This window comes from Acinonyx jubatus, chromosome A2 (genome assembly GCF_027475565.1).
Source record: "Acinonyx jubatus isolate Ajub_Pintada_27869175 chromosome A2, VMU_Ajub_asm_v1.0, whole genome shotgun sequence".
Classification (NCBI taxonomy): domain Eukaryota; kingdom Metazoa; phylum Chordata; class Mammalia; order Carnivora; family Felidae; genus Acinonyx; species Acinonyx jubatus.
In genome coordinates this window covers 107,553,134-107,568,113 of record NC_069383.1, presented here as the reverse complement: position 1 = coordinate 107,568,113, position 14,980 = coordinate 107,553,134, and the positions used below count along the sequence as shown (strand labels likewise).

Here is a 14,980-nt window from a genome sequence, read left to right as displayed (position 1 = left end):
GCTGCAGGCACCGGTGGTCCTGAGCCGGGACCACCATGACGTGAGTGGCACAGACAGTCCCTTTAGGGAGACCTCCAATATTTACGATGGTTCTGCCTTCTGTGCAGGTGAGGAAGACAAAATTTTTTTTTTAATTTTTTAATGTTGGATTTGACTTTGTTTAGAAATCAATTGATTCATTCAGCGAGTTATAATGTTGCAAAAAATGTTCTGGCATCTGAGAGAATTGGCATAGGGTCACCAGCCCAGCACAGCAAGGTTTCTAGGACCTGGGATTTTTCATTTTTAAATTGGGCAAGTGCCAGGCAAAACGGGACAGTTGGATGCCCTAGACTTGGGTGTGCACCTGACCCTGTCACTTGCTGGGCAAACTTCAGTAAGACTTAAAGTCTCTGAACCTCAATATTCTCATCTGTAAAATGGAAATAACAATTGTGCCTACTTCAGAGGGTTGTTGTGAAGAAGGAAATGAATTAATACTTGTACAGCATTAAGTAGGTGTCCCACAGCCAGTGTTGTTCACTGGTTATCTGCCGCAGCTGCTGTTACCATTCTGCTTCCATACCCACTACAATTGTAATCATCACAGAGGCTGGTGGGTTCTAGGCCTGGTATAGCTTGCTCATTCCCAGCACTGGAGTGCTCCCTCCATTATGGATGGGATCCCAAGGAAAGGAGGTGGACATTCAGGAACCCAATCTGTATCACTTTTTTCAAGGAATTGATACGTTTCATATAAGTTATCAAATTTGTAGGTATAGAATTGTATTCCTTTACTTATCTTTTTAATGTCTGTGGGGTCAGTTGTGATGTCTCCTCTGTCATTCGTGATGTTGGTGATCTGTGTTTTCTTTCTTTCTTCTTGATCAGTCTGTTAAGATATTTACCAACTTTATTGATCTTCTCAATAAAAAGCTTTAAGTTTCATTCATTTTTTTTCTATTGCTTTTCTTTCTTCCTTTCTTTCTATCTTTCTTTCTTTCTTTCTTTCATTTTTTCTTTCATGTTTATTTTTGAGAGACAGAGAGACAGAGCACAAGCAGGGAAGGGGCAGAGAGAGAGGGAGACACAGAATCTGAAGCAGGCTCCAGGCTCTGAGCTATCACCACAGAGCCTGACATGGAGCTCAAACTCACAGACCGCAGGATCATGACCTGAGCCGAAGTTGGATGCTCAACTGATTGAGCTACCCAGGCACCCGTTTCTATTGTTTTTCTGCTTCCAAATTCATTAATTAATTCCCAATTCATTAATTTCTGTGCTAATGTTTATTTATTATTTATTTTGAGAGAGAGTGCAAGCAGGGGAAGAGGGAGAGAGAGAAACCCAAGCAGACTCCACACTCAGTGTGGACCCCGATGCAGGGCTCTATCTCATGACCTGATCTCTCAACAGTGTGATCGTGACCTGAGCCAAAATCAGGAGTTCAATGCTCAACTGACTGAACCACCCAGGCACTCCTGATTTCTGCTCCAATCTTTAGTGTGTCCTTGTTTCTGCTTGCTTTGGATTTAACTCACTCTTCGTTCCCTAGCTTCATAAGGCAGATGAGGAGGTTACTGATTTAAAACCTTTTTTCTTTTCAAATTCTAGTATTTAATGCTATAAATGGCCCTCTAAACAGTGCTTTCACTGCATCCTACAAATTTTTAAATATTTTCACTTTCATTCAGTTCATAATATTTGTTAATTTCCTATAAGACTTCCTCTTGGATCCATGGGTTACCTAGAAGTATGCTTTTAAGTTCCCAAGTTTTAGGAGATTTTTCAGATACCTTTCTGTTACTGACGTCTTTTTTTTTTTAAGTTTATTTTATTTATTTTTGAGAGAGAACGTGCACATACAGAATAGGGGTAGAGAGAGAGAGAGGGAGAGAGAGAATCCCAAGCAGGCTCCGTGCTCTCAGCATGGAGCCCAATGCAGGGCTCAATCTTATGAACCACTATGAGATTACGACCCAAGCTGAAGTCAAGAGTCAGACGCTTAACCCACTGAGCCACCCAGGTGCCTCTGTTACTAGTTTAATTCCATTATGGTCTGAGAACTTAGTTTGTATTCATTCTGTTCTTTTAAATGTGTTAAGTGCTGTTTTGTGGCCCAGAACATGGTCTATTTTAGTGCACTTGAGAAGAACATGTGTTCTGCTGTTATTTGGTGGGTTCTACAGATGCCGGCTAGGTTCAGTTGGTTGCTAATGCCGTTCTGGTCATCTGGATCCTTACTGATATTCTTCCTAATTATTCTGTAAATCACTGAGAGGGAAGCAGTGAGTTTGTGGATTTATCTACTTCTCCTTTCAGGTCTTACCCATTTTTGCTTCAAGCATTGTAAACCTACATTGTTAGGTGCACACTCATTTCAGCTTATGATGTCTTCTTGGAGAACAGACCTCTTTATCATCATGTAATGTTCCTCTGTGTCTCTAATAATAGTCCTTGCTCTGAAATTCTCTGATATTAATATCGTTGATGTTAGTATCTTATGGCCACGGTAACAAAGTACCACAAACTTTAATGGCTTAAAACAACACAGATGCGTTCTCTCACGGTGCTGAAGGTCAGAAGTCTGAAATCAGATTCAGTGGGCTAGAGCCAAGACGTGGCAGGGCCATGACATCCCAGGAGGCCCTGGGGGAGAATGTTTCCCGGGCCGTTACCAGCTTCTAGAGCTGCATTTCTCACATCTCACAGCCTGGCACAAGGAGAAGAGCATTCTCGGGATCCTCCCTTATCTTCTCTTTGAGCGCCCAGTCAGGACTTTTGGAGGAAGGGCCTGCTAGGACACACACACCCCCTTATGTCTGTGTCCCAGGGGCCTCAAGGTTTGGGGCAAGCTCATGCTTGTCATTTAGCAGTTTGTTAGACACACATGTAAGGTGACCAGTCTGGGTGCTGTTTCTCTGTGCAAGGGCCTGTCTCAGATTGTAATGAGCTAGCTGCCCTGGGACCTCAGTTCTCTGATGCGGTCAAAGACAGTCATTAATTTGTAGTTTCTCCCCTACCCTTATTTTTCCGTTGTTGTTTTAAGGACGGAAATGACTCTCTTTGGGTCTCTGTGTGCCTGAGCTAAAATCAGTACCACCACGCCTTTAATCTTTGTGTTCTTTCTGCTTCTGGGGCACTTTATGTGGCATTCAGTGCTAGAACGCATAACTATCCAGAAGGCTAACAGTGGGTACTTGGGCACTTGTTAATACTCCAGCTTTGCTCGGCTCTGCAAACATAAATTATTGCTGTTTCTACAGTCTGTCTCTAGTTCCCTTTTCCTGTCTGTCCTTCAGGCCCTACTCAGCCCATTGTCCCCCTGGCCAGAGCCTGGCCCAGCCTGGCCTTCTCCCGGCCCGGCTCATTCAGGGAATGACGGGTGGTGGCCTCTGTTTCCACAGACATGGCTGTGCAGAACTTCGTGGGAGATGCCTTTCGAGGTGCCACCTGGGTCGCTCTTCATAACGGCGGGGGTGTCGGCTGGTAAGGTTCTTGGAGAACTGGGTGCTGTGGGTGCCGGCTGGTATAGAGGTCTTGGGAATTCCCTCGAGGGTCCTGGGCCCTGCCTCCCCTGAGCTCTCTCTGCTAACGGTTTGGCTGTGAGGTGTTCTTCACGTGAGCTGGAAATCAGAGGGCGTGCCCCAGCCACTCTACCTTCTGGGGTCTCACCTGTCACACGGGACACAAAGGCCGTAGGAACCACACCTGCCCCTTTCATGTCAGTTTTCCCTTCGCTTTCACAGTTTTTCTCAGGAATGTTCAGCGCTGTCTGGTCCCGGGCCTCCTCCACTGACATTCTCAGGGCAGCTGGGCTGGGAGGCTGAAGACCTGGGTCCTGAGCTCTCCTTGGTCCCCAGCTCATGGCTCTGCCCTGCCAGGCCTGTTTGCAGTCTGACTGGGGTCCATGGGAGGGTCCTATAACGGCTGACAGTTGTAGCTCCGTCATGAGTAGGTATGCTCTAATTCTGCACCCCCAACTCCAACATGTGGGGTTTTTCCCACACTACCAGGCAATTCTCCAACACCCACAATTCAACTCAGTTTTGACATTATCTACTCAGAGATAGCAGCAGACCCCACAGGTTAGGGCTCAGTCCCACAAGACTGCCAAGTGCAGGTCTAGGTTGTTGCCTGTGCTTCTGACCGACTGGCCACCAAGCCGAGGTTCCCACAGTAGCCTCCCTGGATTCCACTAATTTGCCAGAGCAGCTCACAGAACTCAGGAAACCGGTATACTCACTAGATTATCTATGTATTACAAAGGATATCAAAGGGTGCAAATCAAGAGCCATAGGGAGAGGTCCCGAATAAAGGAATGTCTGTCCTTGCGGAATTTGGGGCCTGATATGGTGGCACGTGGAAGTCTGGTTCCCCAACCTAGAACCTCTCCAAACCATCCTTTCAGGTATTAATGGAGGCTTCGTTATTTAAGCATGATTGACAAGATCATTGATCCCTGATGAGCATTCAAATTCCAGCCCCTCTCCCTTCACTGGAGGTCTGGGGAGGTGGGACTGAAAGTTCTGATTCCCCTAAAGATATGGTTGGTTCCCCTGGAAACTAGCACTCCCTGCCCCCTCCATCCTTAGAGGTGGTCCAAAAGTCACCTCATTAACATAGCAAAAGACACGTTTACTGCTCTGTCTCTTACAAAATTCCAAGTGTTTTTAGGAACTTTGTGTCAGAAATGGAGCAAAGACCAAATAAGTGTATATTTCTTATTATGAATCACAATATCACAAGGAATAATCATTCACAAAGAATAATGAATAACTAAAATTTATTACACATGGATGATGTGGCAAGCATTTGCTAAATAAACTCTTTGAATCTAGTCTCTTACCTAATCTTAGAAGGAAAATACATTTTACAGATGAGGAAACTGAGGCACCAGGAGGTTAATGAGCTGGACCTGTCCCAGCTCACCTGGCCTCACCTGGCTGGGTCTGGGATATCAGGCCAAGTTGGATTCCTGGCTCCCCCGGGCAGCAGGGGGCGCTGCTGCTTCGGAGAGGACGGCTCCCGGGAGGGCAATCTCTGAACTGATCTCTGAGCCCGTGCTGGCCGGATTAAGCTTGGCCTTGCCCTCCCGAGCCAAGTCCTTCAGCACTGGAGCTTCCCAGAGCATTCCGGTGGGCTGGCTTCGAGGCCAGAATTCCGAGCCGGAGCCGTCAGGTGGCTCTAATTAATGGAAAATGTGACCGGAGTACGTGTTCTTTCCGATACACAAGCTAGAGAAAACCAGGACGAAGAGTGCCTGGTTGTGGGGTGCCTGGCGTCTTGGCACTGGGTTTGCTGACTCGGTGCTGGAGGTGAAGAGAACGAAGTTGAGTAATGTGCCCAAGGCCACAGAGCTGGGGGTGGAGCCAGGATCGAACCCAGATCTTTCACCTCCCAGAATCCACCTGCTGTTTGCCAACTGAACCACAGAGGGCAAGAAGGGGCGGAGCAGAGCTGGCTGGAGAAAGCATCCATGACTTGAGGGCCTCGGAGCAGGACCCCCTTCGTGGGGAGCTCCCAAGAGAGGAAAGGCTCCCTGCCAATTCCCAAGTTGCTCCCACCCTCTGGCTGTGCCCCCAGGCTGTGCAGACAGGGCTGCAGGCTAGCCAGAGGCCGCATCAACACCTCCCCCCCCCCATCCTGGCAGTCCTCGAGGGCTCTTTTGGGAAGGTGCCTCAGATTCACTTTGGACTCTCATCATACTCACACACGCACATAATTTAATCTGTCGGATACTCCTTCAAGGCTTACTGCAAAAATCAGCAGGGAAAAAAATTTGAACCTCAACCTTTCCTGCTCCAGGAGGAAATCACTTCCAACTTGTCAGCTAATTTTTTTCTTTTTCTACACAAATCCATTTTTAAGTGATAAGCCCCCCCGCCCCACCCCCATTTCTTTATTTGCTTTCAGTTTTTATGTTGTCTATTTGCTCCCTGCTTTGGATCTCTTACGTTTCCAAGACAAGCCTCATCCGCATCAGCTGTGTGTCGTCTTTCTCTCCCTCTGTCTCCTCAGAGCCCCTCTTTCTGGTTGCTTGTTTGGAGTCTGTCCTTGTGCTGTCTGTGCAGTGGTCCTTGCTGTCTGCTTGTGTTTAGAGATGGCGCCCCGTGGCCGGGTGTGCTCATGGACCTTTGGACCATGGGCTGCAGAGCAGAAGAGGTCAGTGCTCAGTCTCTGGTTTTAGACTGGTTGGTCTACTCAGTAAACACAGCTCTTGTCACCTGTCCTTGTAGGGAGGGTGCGGCCAGTTCTGGGAGCTGAGCTGAAGGGACAGGGCTTCGCGGTTGGGTGTTGAGACTTCTCAATCCGTGTTTTCATGTCACCCTCAGATGTACCTTGTGATCTCACAGCAAGATTCAGCCCTGAGGGTCCACGTCTTTGAGGAATAAACGCATACCTTTGACCCACCATCTTTAGCCTAATACCAACACTTTTCCTCCTAAACAATGTCTTAGAGCACATCTCATACGTAAACGTGCACTGGACAGATGTACTTCTGATCGTCCAAAGACTTCTCTGGTCGAAGGACACACTGAGGTCCTTGCTTGGTGACTCTGGCTGGCACCGGCTTTCCCCTGTTACCCAACATCAGCAGGTGAATGATGATGACCTTGAATCTGCGCAGGAGCTGGTGGGAGATGTGCAGGGAGCCCGCCAGCAGGCACGGGGCTGTCTAGCTGCGGGGACACAGGCTGAGGGCAGGGCAGGGGCGGCTGCCCGCTGGTGGGGGTGCTTGGCTCCCACTCCTGGGGAGGGGAGCATGGCTGGCTCCTGGGGTAGAGGGCATCTCGCCTTCTTGGTGGGAACTGGCAGCGATTGTCCGGAGAGCCCAAACTGGGCAGAGAAGCAAGTAAGGCCTGAAGGATCTGAGACTAGAGAAGCTAGATGCACCTTTTGGGTGCAGGAAGGAGCAAGAGCGAATTGGCTGGAAGTGGAGACTGAAAGGCTGGATGCCGTGGTCCCAGGGGTTCGTGTTTGGCAGTAAAGTCCTGGCAAGTGCTGACGAGATGGAGGGCGTTTCCTGTGTGTGTAACTCATGGGGGAATGCGGGGTGTAGTGATGTTCGCTGAGCAGGAGTGGCAGTCAGGTCCGGCACAGGCCACAGTCCTTGATAATGACACCGAGGGTGAGGATGAAGATCCGGGGTGCCAGGAAGGAGAGGGTGCTCACAGCCGATGGCACAAAACCTCAGGGCAAGCATGCGGAAAGTCGGATAGCATTAACGTACTTCAATAAGAGGCACGCGTCACTGGGAAGACACGAATGAGCACATGAACGTATCAGATCTGTGACAGGAGGGGGTCCAAACAGTGCTCAGAGAAATCTGTTCATTGGAAAACAAGATATACAGGAAATAAAGGAACTCAGCCTTCAGATCAAGTTATCAGGACCCCAAAATACACCATAAGCAAGCAGAAAGAAGAGGCAACGAAAATAAAGAGCATAAAGGGAAATCGGGAAGAATGACAGTTGAATTGAGCAACACAAGAGACCCCCAAGGAAGCGTGTCTTTATAAGATACACTCAGAACCGCAGAGGAAGAGGTCACCTCCAGGAGGTGACACGGGAGAGGATCCTGAAGGGGTGTGTGGTGGATGGGTAAAGCCCGGAGGTGCAGGTGGGCCGCGCAGAGCCCAGCGACCCCAGCGTCCCCTAGGCTGTGGAGAGGGCGTAGGCTCCAGGCTGTAGGTGCTCGTCACACTACCTCCGTGAGCCGAGGCTTCCAAAGTGTCCCCAAATGTGCGTGTTCTTCTGTTGGCTCCAAGCAGGGGCAGGCCTGGAGAGTGACCTGGAAACCCCTTTGCCTCTTGCAGGGGTGAAGTGATCAATGGAGGATTTGGCCTCGTGCTGGACGGGACCCAGGAGGCTGAGCAGAAGGCCAGGATGATGCTCAGCTGGGACGTGTCCAATGGGGTAAGTCACACCCCAGGCCTTTCCACTGGCCTTGTCTCCAATGGGGGGCTCTGCCTCCCCAGACTGCAGACCTGAGAGAGAGTTCTGCTCCCTTCCTCCCCAGAAAACAGTCACACCACACCTGCACATTAGCATCTCTCCTCTCCAGCGACCGGGGTCCCTCTATGCATCCTTCTGGGCTGTTTCTGAGTCCCCTTTGTGTCTCCCTGCCTCTGGCCTTACTCCTCCAGTCCAGCTTCAGCGTCTGTGTGCACAGGGGGCCCCGGCCCTTCCCTCCCAGTGAGAGCACCCCCAACTTCTGGGGCTGAGGGCCTCCTTTCAAAGCGTTTTCTTTCCACATCTCTGAAGGCAGAGATCACCTGCTATCACCTGTGTGCGGAGATGCAGTCTTCTCTGTGTGTGCATGTGTGTGTGACCCTGCGGGGACTCCCTCCCTCTCTGTGACCACGTCACAGGTGGCGAGAAGGGGTGATGGGACCAAATGGGAGGTCAGGCAATGATGGGGAGGGGTGCTGAGTGAGTGGGTGGATGTCGGGTGAGAGAGTGAGCGTAAGAGTGGGGGAGTAGGGGGATCCCTGGAGGGGCTGACTCCCAGGGAGCCCCCAGAGGAGGGGGCGGACTTCTCCTGAGGGCCGTGAGGCAGTGAGGGGAGGGATGGAGGAGGTGAGGGGGGCATGAAGATGGGGGGTGGCAAATATGACAGCAGGGAGGCGGGGGGAGCCCTGAGGACTGAGGGGGGAGAGAAGGAAGAAGACTGGAGAGAGATTTTAAGGCAGAGCTGAGATGTATGTAGATTCTCTGAGGATGGGGTGGAGGGAGGAGGGTGTGGAGGGTGATTCCCCGATACCTGGCCTGCTGCCCCTGCGTGGAGGCAAGCTCTTTTTTGGACATGGAGTAGGCTGGGTCAAAGGATGGCCAGTTTCAGATCGGAGAGGCAGCTAAGTGAGTCATCCAGCCAAGAGAGAAGGTGGCTGAGCCAGAGGTACGGATAGGGCAGGTGCATCACACATAGCACAGAGGGTCCCTCAAATGGGAGACAGTCAGGATCTGCAGCCCGGCCTCGGTGTGTCCGGAATGCCTTGCCGGGGACCCGGTGCTGGCACCAGCAGCCCCCCCCCCTCTGTCCCCACCCTGCAGGTGGCTCGGCGCTGCTGGTCTGGGAACCGAAAGGCCTACGAGATCATCTGCCAGACGATGCAGGACAACAAGGGCTTGGTGGTGACACTCCCACAGGAGGTGGCAGATGAGCGCATGCTCCAGCAGGCCCTGCGGCTGTGAGGGGAGCCCAGGAGCCGGCTGCGGTCCCCTCGCATGCTTAGTCCCTGTCCTCACCCTCACAGCCACACTGCACCTTTCAGCACACCCCTTTGTCTCCTGGGGTAGGAGTTTCACACACAAGCCCTCATCTGGGGATGTGCCACTACCACCCCCATTTTACGGATGAGCCAGCCAAGCCAGGAGAGATGGGGCCATTTGTCCCTGACTGCTGGGAACCCTGGGCGGGGGGCAACCACCCTTGTCCAGGGCCAAATCCCCTAGCCTACCACAGAGGAGCCTGGACTCCAGGAGCTTTTGGAGGGCGTGCATGCCATGGATACTGGGCACCAACAAGTCCCTTCAAAGCCCCTGCCGGTCCTTCTCCTGCAAAGGGGGCAGCGTTTCCTTTGTCCTGTTTTACGAATCATGCTGCCTCCTGTCCACCCATCCACACAGCTGTCCTTCCATCTGCTGGCCCGTCCAGGTGTCTGTGATGTATGTTCTGCACCTCAGTGCCCCCAGCTGTGGGACCCAAGGAGCACGGCCAGGCCCGGGGCTTGGAGGGTCCGGGAAGGAAAGCAGGGAAATAAAGGATTAACTAGAAGCCGTGTAAGGTGTCATGGGCAAGGAGGACACGGGTTAGTGGGATAGGGGCAGGCAAGACTTGGCCCTAAAAGGTAAGTGGTACTTTGTGGGGGGGAAAAAAGGAAAGAGGAGGGTGTTTCTGATGTCTCACACAGCATGGGGCACAGGAAAATGCAGCACAGTCACTCCTGAGGGGAATTGGTGGCTCCAGAGAGCCACGTTTGGGGCCATGTGTCCTGCAGGAGCCCTGTTGGGCCTGAAGCTGTGTTCTTACACACCCCCCACCCCCGCTCAGATCTCTGATCTCAGTAATGGCTGGGTCCATAACCCAGGCTCAGAGGCAGAGTGCCCAGGCAAAGGGGATTATGTGGCCATGCTTTTCCAGGCCTTCCTTTTGAAGTAGGCTCTGCTCTTTTTAAGGTTTCCCCTACTTTTAGGACCCCCTCCCCTTGCCTCCTTGACTCCGGATGTCTGATGTCCGCATCCTCTGGGGTGCCGCAGGCTGTGGGTGTGAGTGGCTTTCCCCATGACCCCTTAGCCCCTTGAGCTGAGACCAAGAGGAGGACACAAGGTAGTACTGGGTTGGGGGTGGGAGAGAGGGAGGAGAAAGACCCCCAAAGAGAGCACTGCCCTCTGATGCCACTGAGAGCATGCTGGGGGGAGGATACTTTCTTATACGGTTCACACAATGGGACTCAGGCCAAACCCTTTGCCTTACTCAGAACAAGCCCCTCTGGGGAGAGGACTCTGGCTCCTCCCTCCAATGCAGGGCAGACCATGGCATCAACCTGTTGTGGGACCGGGCCTGGGAGATGGGGTTGGGGTGGGGGGGTACTGCTTCCCTGCCCTACAACCAGTGAGATGTCCCCTTCCCTTTTTGTTTAATTGAAGGAGAGTTGACACACAATCTGTGTGTGTGTGTGTGTGTGTGTGTGTGTGTGTTATTTTTGGGAGAGAGAGCACGAGCAGGAGAGGGTCAGAGAGAGAGGGAGACACAGAATCCGAAGCAGGCTCCAGGCTCTTAGCGGTCAGCACAGAGCCCGACGCGGGGCTCAAACTCACAAACCGTGAGATCGTGACCTGAGCCGAAGTGGGGTGCTCTGCCAACTGAGCCAGCCAGGCGTCCCTTAGTTGACACACAATCTTATATTAGTTTCAGGTGTAGCACACAGTGATTTGACAAGACTTCCCCTTTCCTTTGTAATTAACTAGGCTTTAGAAATGAAATGCCAAGAGTCTGATAAAACTTTGATGCATGTAATTTATGCTTATTTAATGGAGAAGGCCAAACTTGCTTTCTGGAGCCCCAACCTCTGGGTGCATTTCTTTTATAAAATAAAAATTTCTCCTAAATTAAGAGGTGGATGGGGAGGGGGTGGCAGGCAGTCCTTAGATTTCTCCTAACCCTGCCTGCCAGGACCTCAGGGGCCTTGGGCTCTCAGAGCCCAGTTTTCTAAGCTAACACAGAGTAGTAACACCTGCATCACGGTCAAGGGGTGACCATGGTTCTGTTCTATTCTCCCCCGGGTTATAAAAAAGAGGCAAGAGGAGGGGTGAATTTCCTACCTGTCTTCTTCCACGCTTCCCACCCCATTGACTGATATTGGGACCTTCCCCCTTCCCTGGGAACATCCAGGGTCATGCAGGAAGTCAGGCAGAGGGCAGCCCCACCACATTGGCTGGCTGTCCAGGCCAGGAGACCTCTCCCTGGCCATGACCTCACTGTGCAAAGCAAGGCAGCTTTGGCTATGCACTTCATTCTCATTAGTTCCTAACCTTAGCTCAGCCCCTGGAGCTCATGACAAACACCCACCCTAAACAGACAATTGAGAAGGACATTGGGGGACAGGTGTCTAAGGAGCCAAAGAAAATCTGACACCCCCCCCCCCCATGCTTGCAACAAGGAGGCCAGTCTAGCTGGGGTCTGAGTCTTCAGCCACTCGGCACTGTTTGTCTCCTCCCTAGGGGCCATGTTCTCCTTTCCCCTTACTAACAAAACCCCAATTTGGTCTGGGCAACAGTATATACATGAAAAAAATAGCTGATTTTCAAGACTGCTTTGCAATCAGGAGGGACTATTGGCCCTGAGATGATGTGGAAGTCTACAGGGTAGGACTCCTCAGAAAGTCGGAATAAAAGTGGTCGGATGAGGCTGGATTGCTTTTGGCCCTCTCCCCTCCTCCCCCGTGAGAACCTCCACTGTGACGCCTGGAGGCACAGCAACCCTGCATGGAGGACGTTCAGGGAAAGGCAGAGGTTCCCCGGGCTCCTGGTGGCAGTAGAGCTGCTATCCCAGCCCCGCTGGCCCTCGTCCAGACTCCACAGTCCTCACCTGTTAAAGCCATCCCAGGAGGGCTTCTGTTCTATGCAGCAAGCTCACTTCTAAATCCTCATAGGGTCTGTCAACAAGTCTCCGTGGAGAGCGCTCTGGTGCATGTATCGGCGTGCCCCTTCCCTGTTCCTAGGGAGAAACAGAGGCCGTGTTCCATGTTAAGACCAAGACCTTTTCCCATCCCACGTCTTCCCTTATTTTATTTTTAAAGTAGGCTACATCCTCAGTGCAGGACCTGAACTCACAACCCCGAGATCAGGAGTTGTGCGCTTTACTGGTTGAGCCAGCCAGGGACCCCCAGCACCTTCCCTTATTAAGGAGAGGCAGGCAGGGCTCGATGGCCAGCTTCGGGCCATGGCTCAGGGGGCTTCTAGCCACAAGCCTCTTGGCTCCATTCCAAGCCAGGCCAGGAAGCAGGCTACTTCCCGGGGGGGTGGTATGTCAGCCATCCACCATCAGGAAGAAGGTATGACTAACATTCAGAGTGGGGCCACCATGGGGCTCCGCACGGAGCTGGGGCATCCGACCACAGCCTTGGTAACCATGGAGTGTGCAGAGGCCACTTTGAACAATGGAAGGTAGAAAAAGCCCATCAGGCGACCCGCCTCTAAATATCCTTCGTCCCTAACTGGCCAAAGGGCTACATACAACCAAGGCACGGTTACCACAAAAGGGGAGAATTCGATACGTCACCATACCTCTCAATCTTCCCCCTTAATTAAAAAAAAAATGTTTATTTATTTTGAGGGCGACAGAGAGTGCACACAAGCGGGGGAGGGGCAGAGAGAGAGGAGAGAAAGAATCCCGAGCAGGCTGGGAATGCAAGCTGGTGCAGCCACTCTGGAAAACAGTATGGAGGTTCCTCAAAAAACTAAAAATAGAACTATGCTATGACCCAGCAATGGCACTACTAGGCATTTATCCAAGGGATACAGGTGTGCTGTTTCGAAGGGACACATGCACCCCCATGTTTACAGCAGCACGATCAACAACAGCCAAAGTATGGAAAGAGACCAAATGTCCATCGATGGCTGAATGGATAAAGAAGATGTGGTATATATACACAATGGAGTATCAGTCGGCAATCAAAAAGAATGAAATCCTGCCATGTGCAACTATGTGGATGGAACTGGAGGGTATTATGCTAAGTGAAATTAAAGAAAGACAAATATCATATGATTTCACTCAAAGTGATTTCACTTTAAGAGACAAAACAGATGAACATAAGGGAAGGGAAACAAAAATAATATAAAAACAGGGAGGAGGACAAAGCATAAGAGACTCATAAATATGGAGAACAAACAGAGGGATACTGGAGGGGATGTGGGAGGGGGGATGGGTAAGGGGCACTAAAGAATCTACTCTTGAAATCACTGTTACACTAGACGCTAACTAATTTGGATGTAAATTTAAAAAAATAAAAAATAAGACAAGTTACAAAAAAAAAAAGAATCCCAAGCAGGCTCCCCACTGTCAGCACAGAGCCCGATGTGGGGCTCCATCTCACAAACTGTGAGATCATACATGACCTGAACTGAAATCAAGAGTTGGACACTTAACCGACTGAGCCACCCACACGCCCCGATCGTCCCCCTTTAAAAGCAACCCCCACCCACCACATTCTTGCAGATAGCCTCTCTTGGGTCCTGCTTGCTGCTCCCTTCAGTGTATTCTATAAACTTCTATCCCCTTTGTTCTGCCTCAGATGAATTCTTTCACTTCCTGCACCCCCTGCTTCCACTCGATCGTCACCCCACATTCGGGGGCCCCCATCTGATCGAGACACACCTCGTCTAGATTCCACAGAGGGGATGGAACACGTGGCTTGTTAGGTGGTGTCTCAGGCAGACACAGGAAGTCCATATTTTAAAGGGATTCTGTCTCCAGTTCAGTGTTATTTTTAAGAAAGCAGAGATGTGTGGTCTACTGAGAAATGTTTTCATCAAAATGATGAAAACAGAAACCAGTTGGCCATGACCGGCATTGGCTTCAGTTGCCTTGAAAATCCAAGGTTGTGAACGTGTCAGGGTCTCTCCTGGGTAGCCTCTGTCCTCTCTGAACCTGGAACTCCCTGGGAACCAGATGCTTCCCTTGCTGGCCTGCCCAGGCCAGTCCAGGAGGGCTCACCGGAGTGATGTGCTCTCCTTTTTCAACTAAACCCTCACCCCCCAAACGCAGGGCTCAAAACTTACGACCCCAAGATCAAGAGCTGCACGTTCTACTGACAGCCAGGGGCTGAGATGAGCTCTCCTGTCCCAAACTATGCAGTAGGTTCCTACAGTGAGGGCAGGGGGCCAGACTTGACCTGCTTTTGCATTTTGTTTGGCGTGCCCTGTTTAAAAAATGTTTGACTTTGTCACCAGTTTTTACAAGTTGGACGCTTTGGCTTAAATATCCGGATTTTCTGTTTACGTAAAGAAATCAAGAGATCAGGTGACACTGAGCCCTCCCACCTCTGTATCAGCAAGCAGCTGGAGGCTCCTTGGGCCTGGGCTGTTTTTTCCAATTTGCCCCAGTCCCTACCAATCCTTACTGCCCTCCAATGGTGAGGCCAACTGTGGCTGTTCCTTCTTGGGCTTGGTGATGCCAGTTTCTTACACTGCCTGCTTCCCACTGTGGATCACCTGCAGGGTCTCTGTTGGGGTTTGATCTGTGTACAATTGTCCTCTAGATAAACAGAACCAGTAGGAGATGTATCTGCACATCTATAGATGTCTATAGATACATATTTTTGCTATCTATATCATGGCAGTCCCTTGGAACTGTAAGCTGGAGGCCCAGGAAAGCCAGAGGCGTAATTCAGTTCAAGTATGAAGGCCTGAGGACCAGGGGAGTAATGGTGTAAATCCCAGAACAAGATGAGGGGCGCCTGGGTGGCTCAGTCGGTTAAGCGCCCAACTTCTGCCC

The 14,980-nt window shown here is 51.0% G+C and overlaps 1 protein-coding gene across 1 annotated transcript in view; it reads left to right on the top strand.

Annotated features, from left to right (window-relative positions):
* Positions 1 to 9,760, top strand: part of UROC1 (urocanate hydratase 1) — a 40,279-nt gene extending 30,519 nt beyond the window's left edge. The window contains exons 17-20 of the mRNA XM_027049785.2: positions 8 to 107; positions 3,387 to 3,468; positions 7,800 to 7,899; positions 9,037 to 9,760. Of these exons, the coding sequence (XP_026905586.1) occupies positions 8 to 107; positions 3,387 to 3,468; positions 7,800 to 7,899; positions 9,037 to 9,177 (423 nt within the window). The 3' untranslated portion in view covers positions 9,178 to 9,760. The remainder of the gene's footprint in view (positions 1 to 7; positions 108 to 3,386; positions 3,469 to 7,799; positions 7,900 to 9,036) is intronic.
* Positions 9,761 to 14,980: the final 5,220 nt, after the last annotated feature.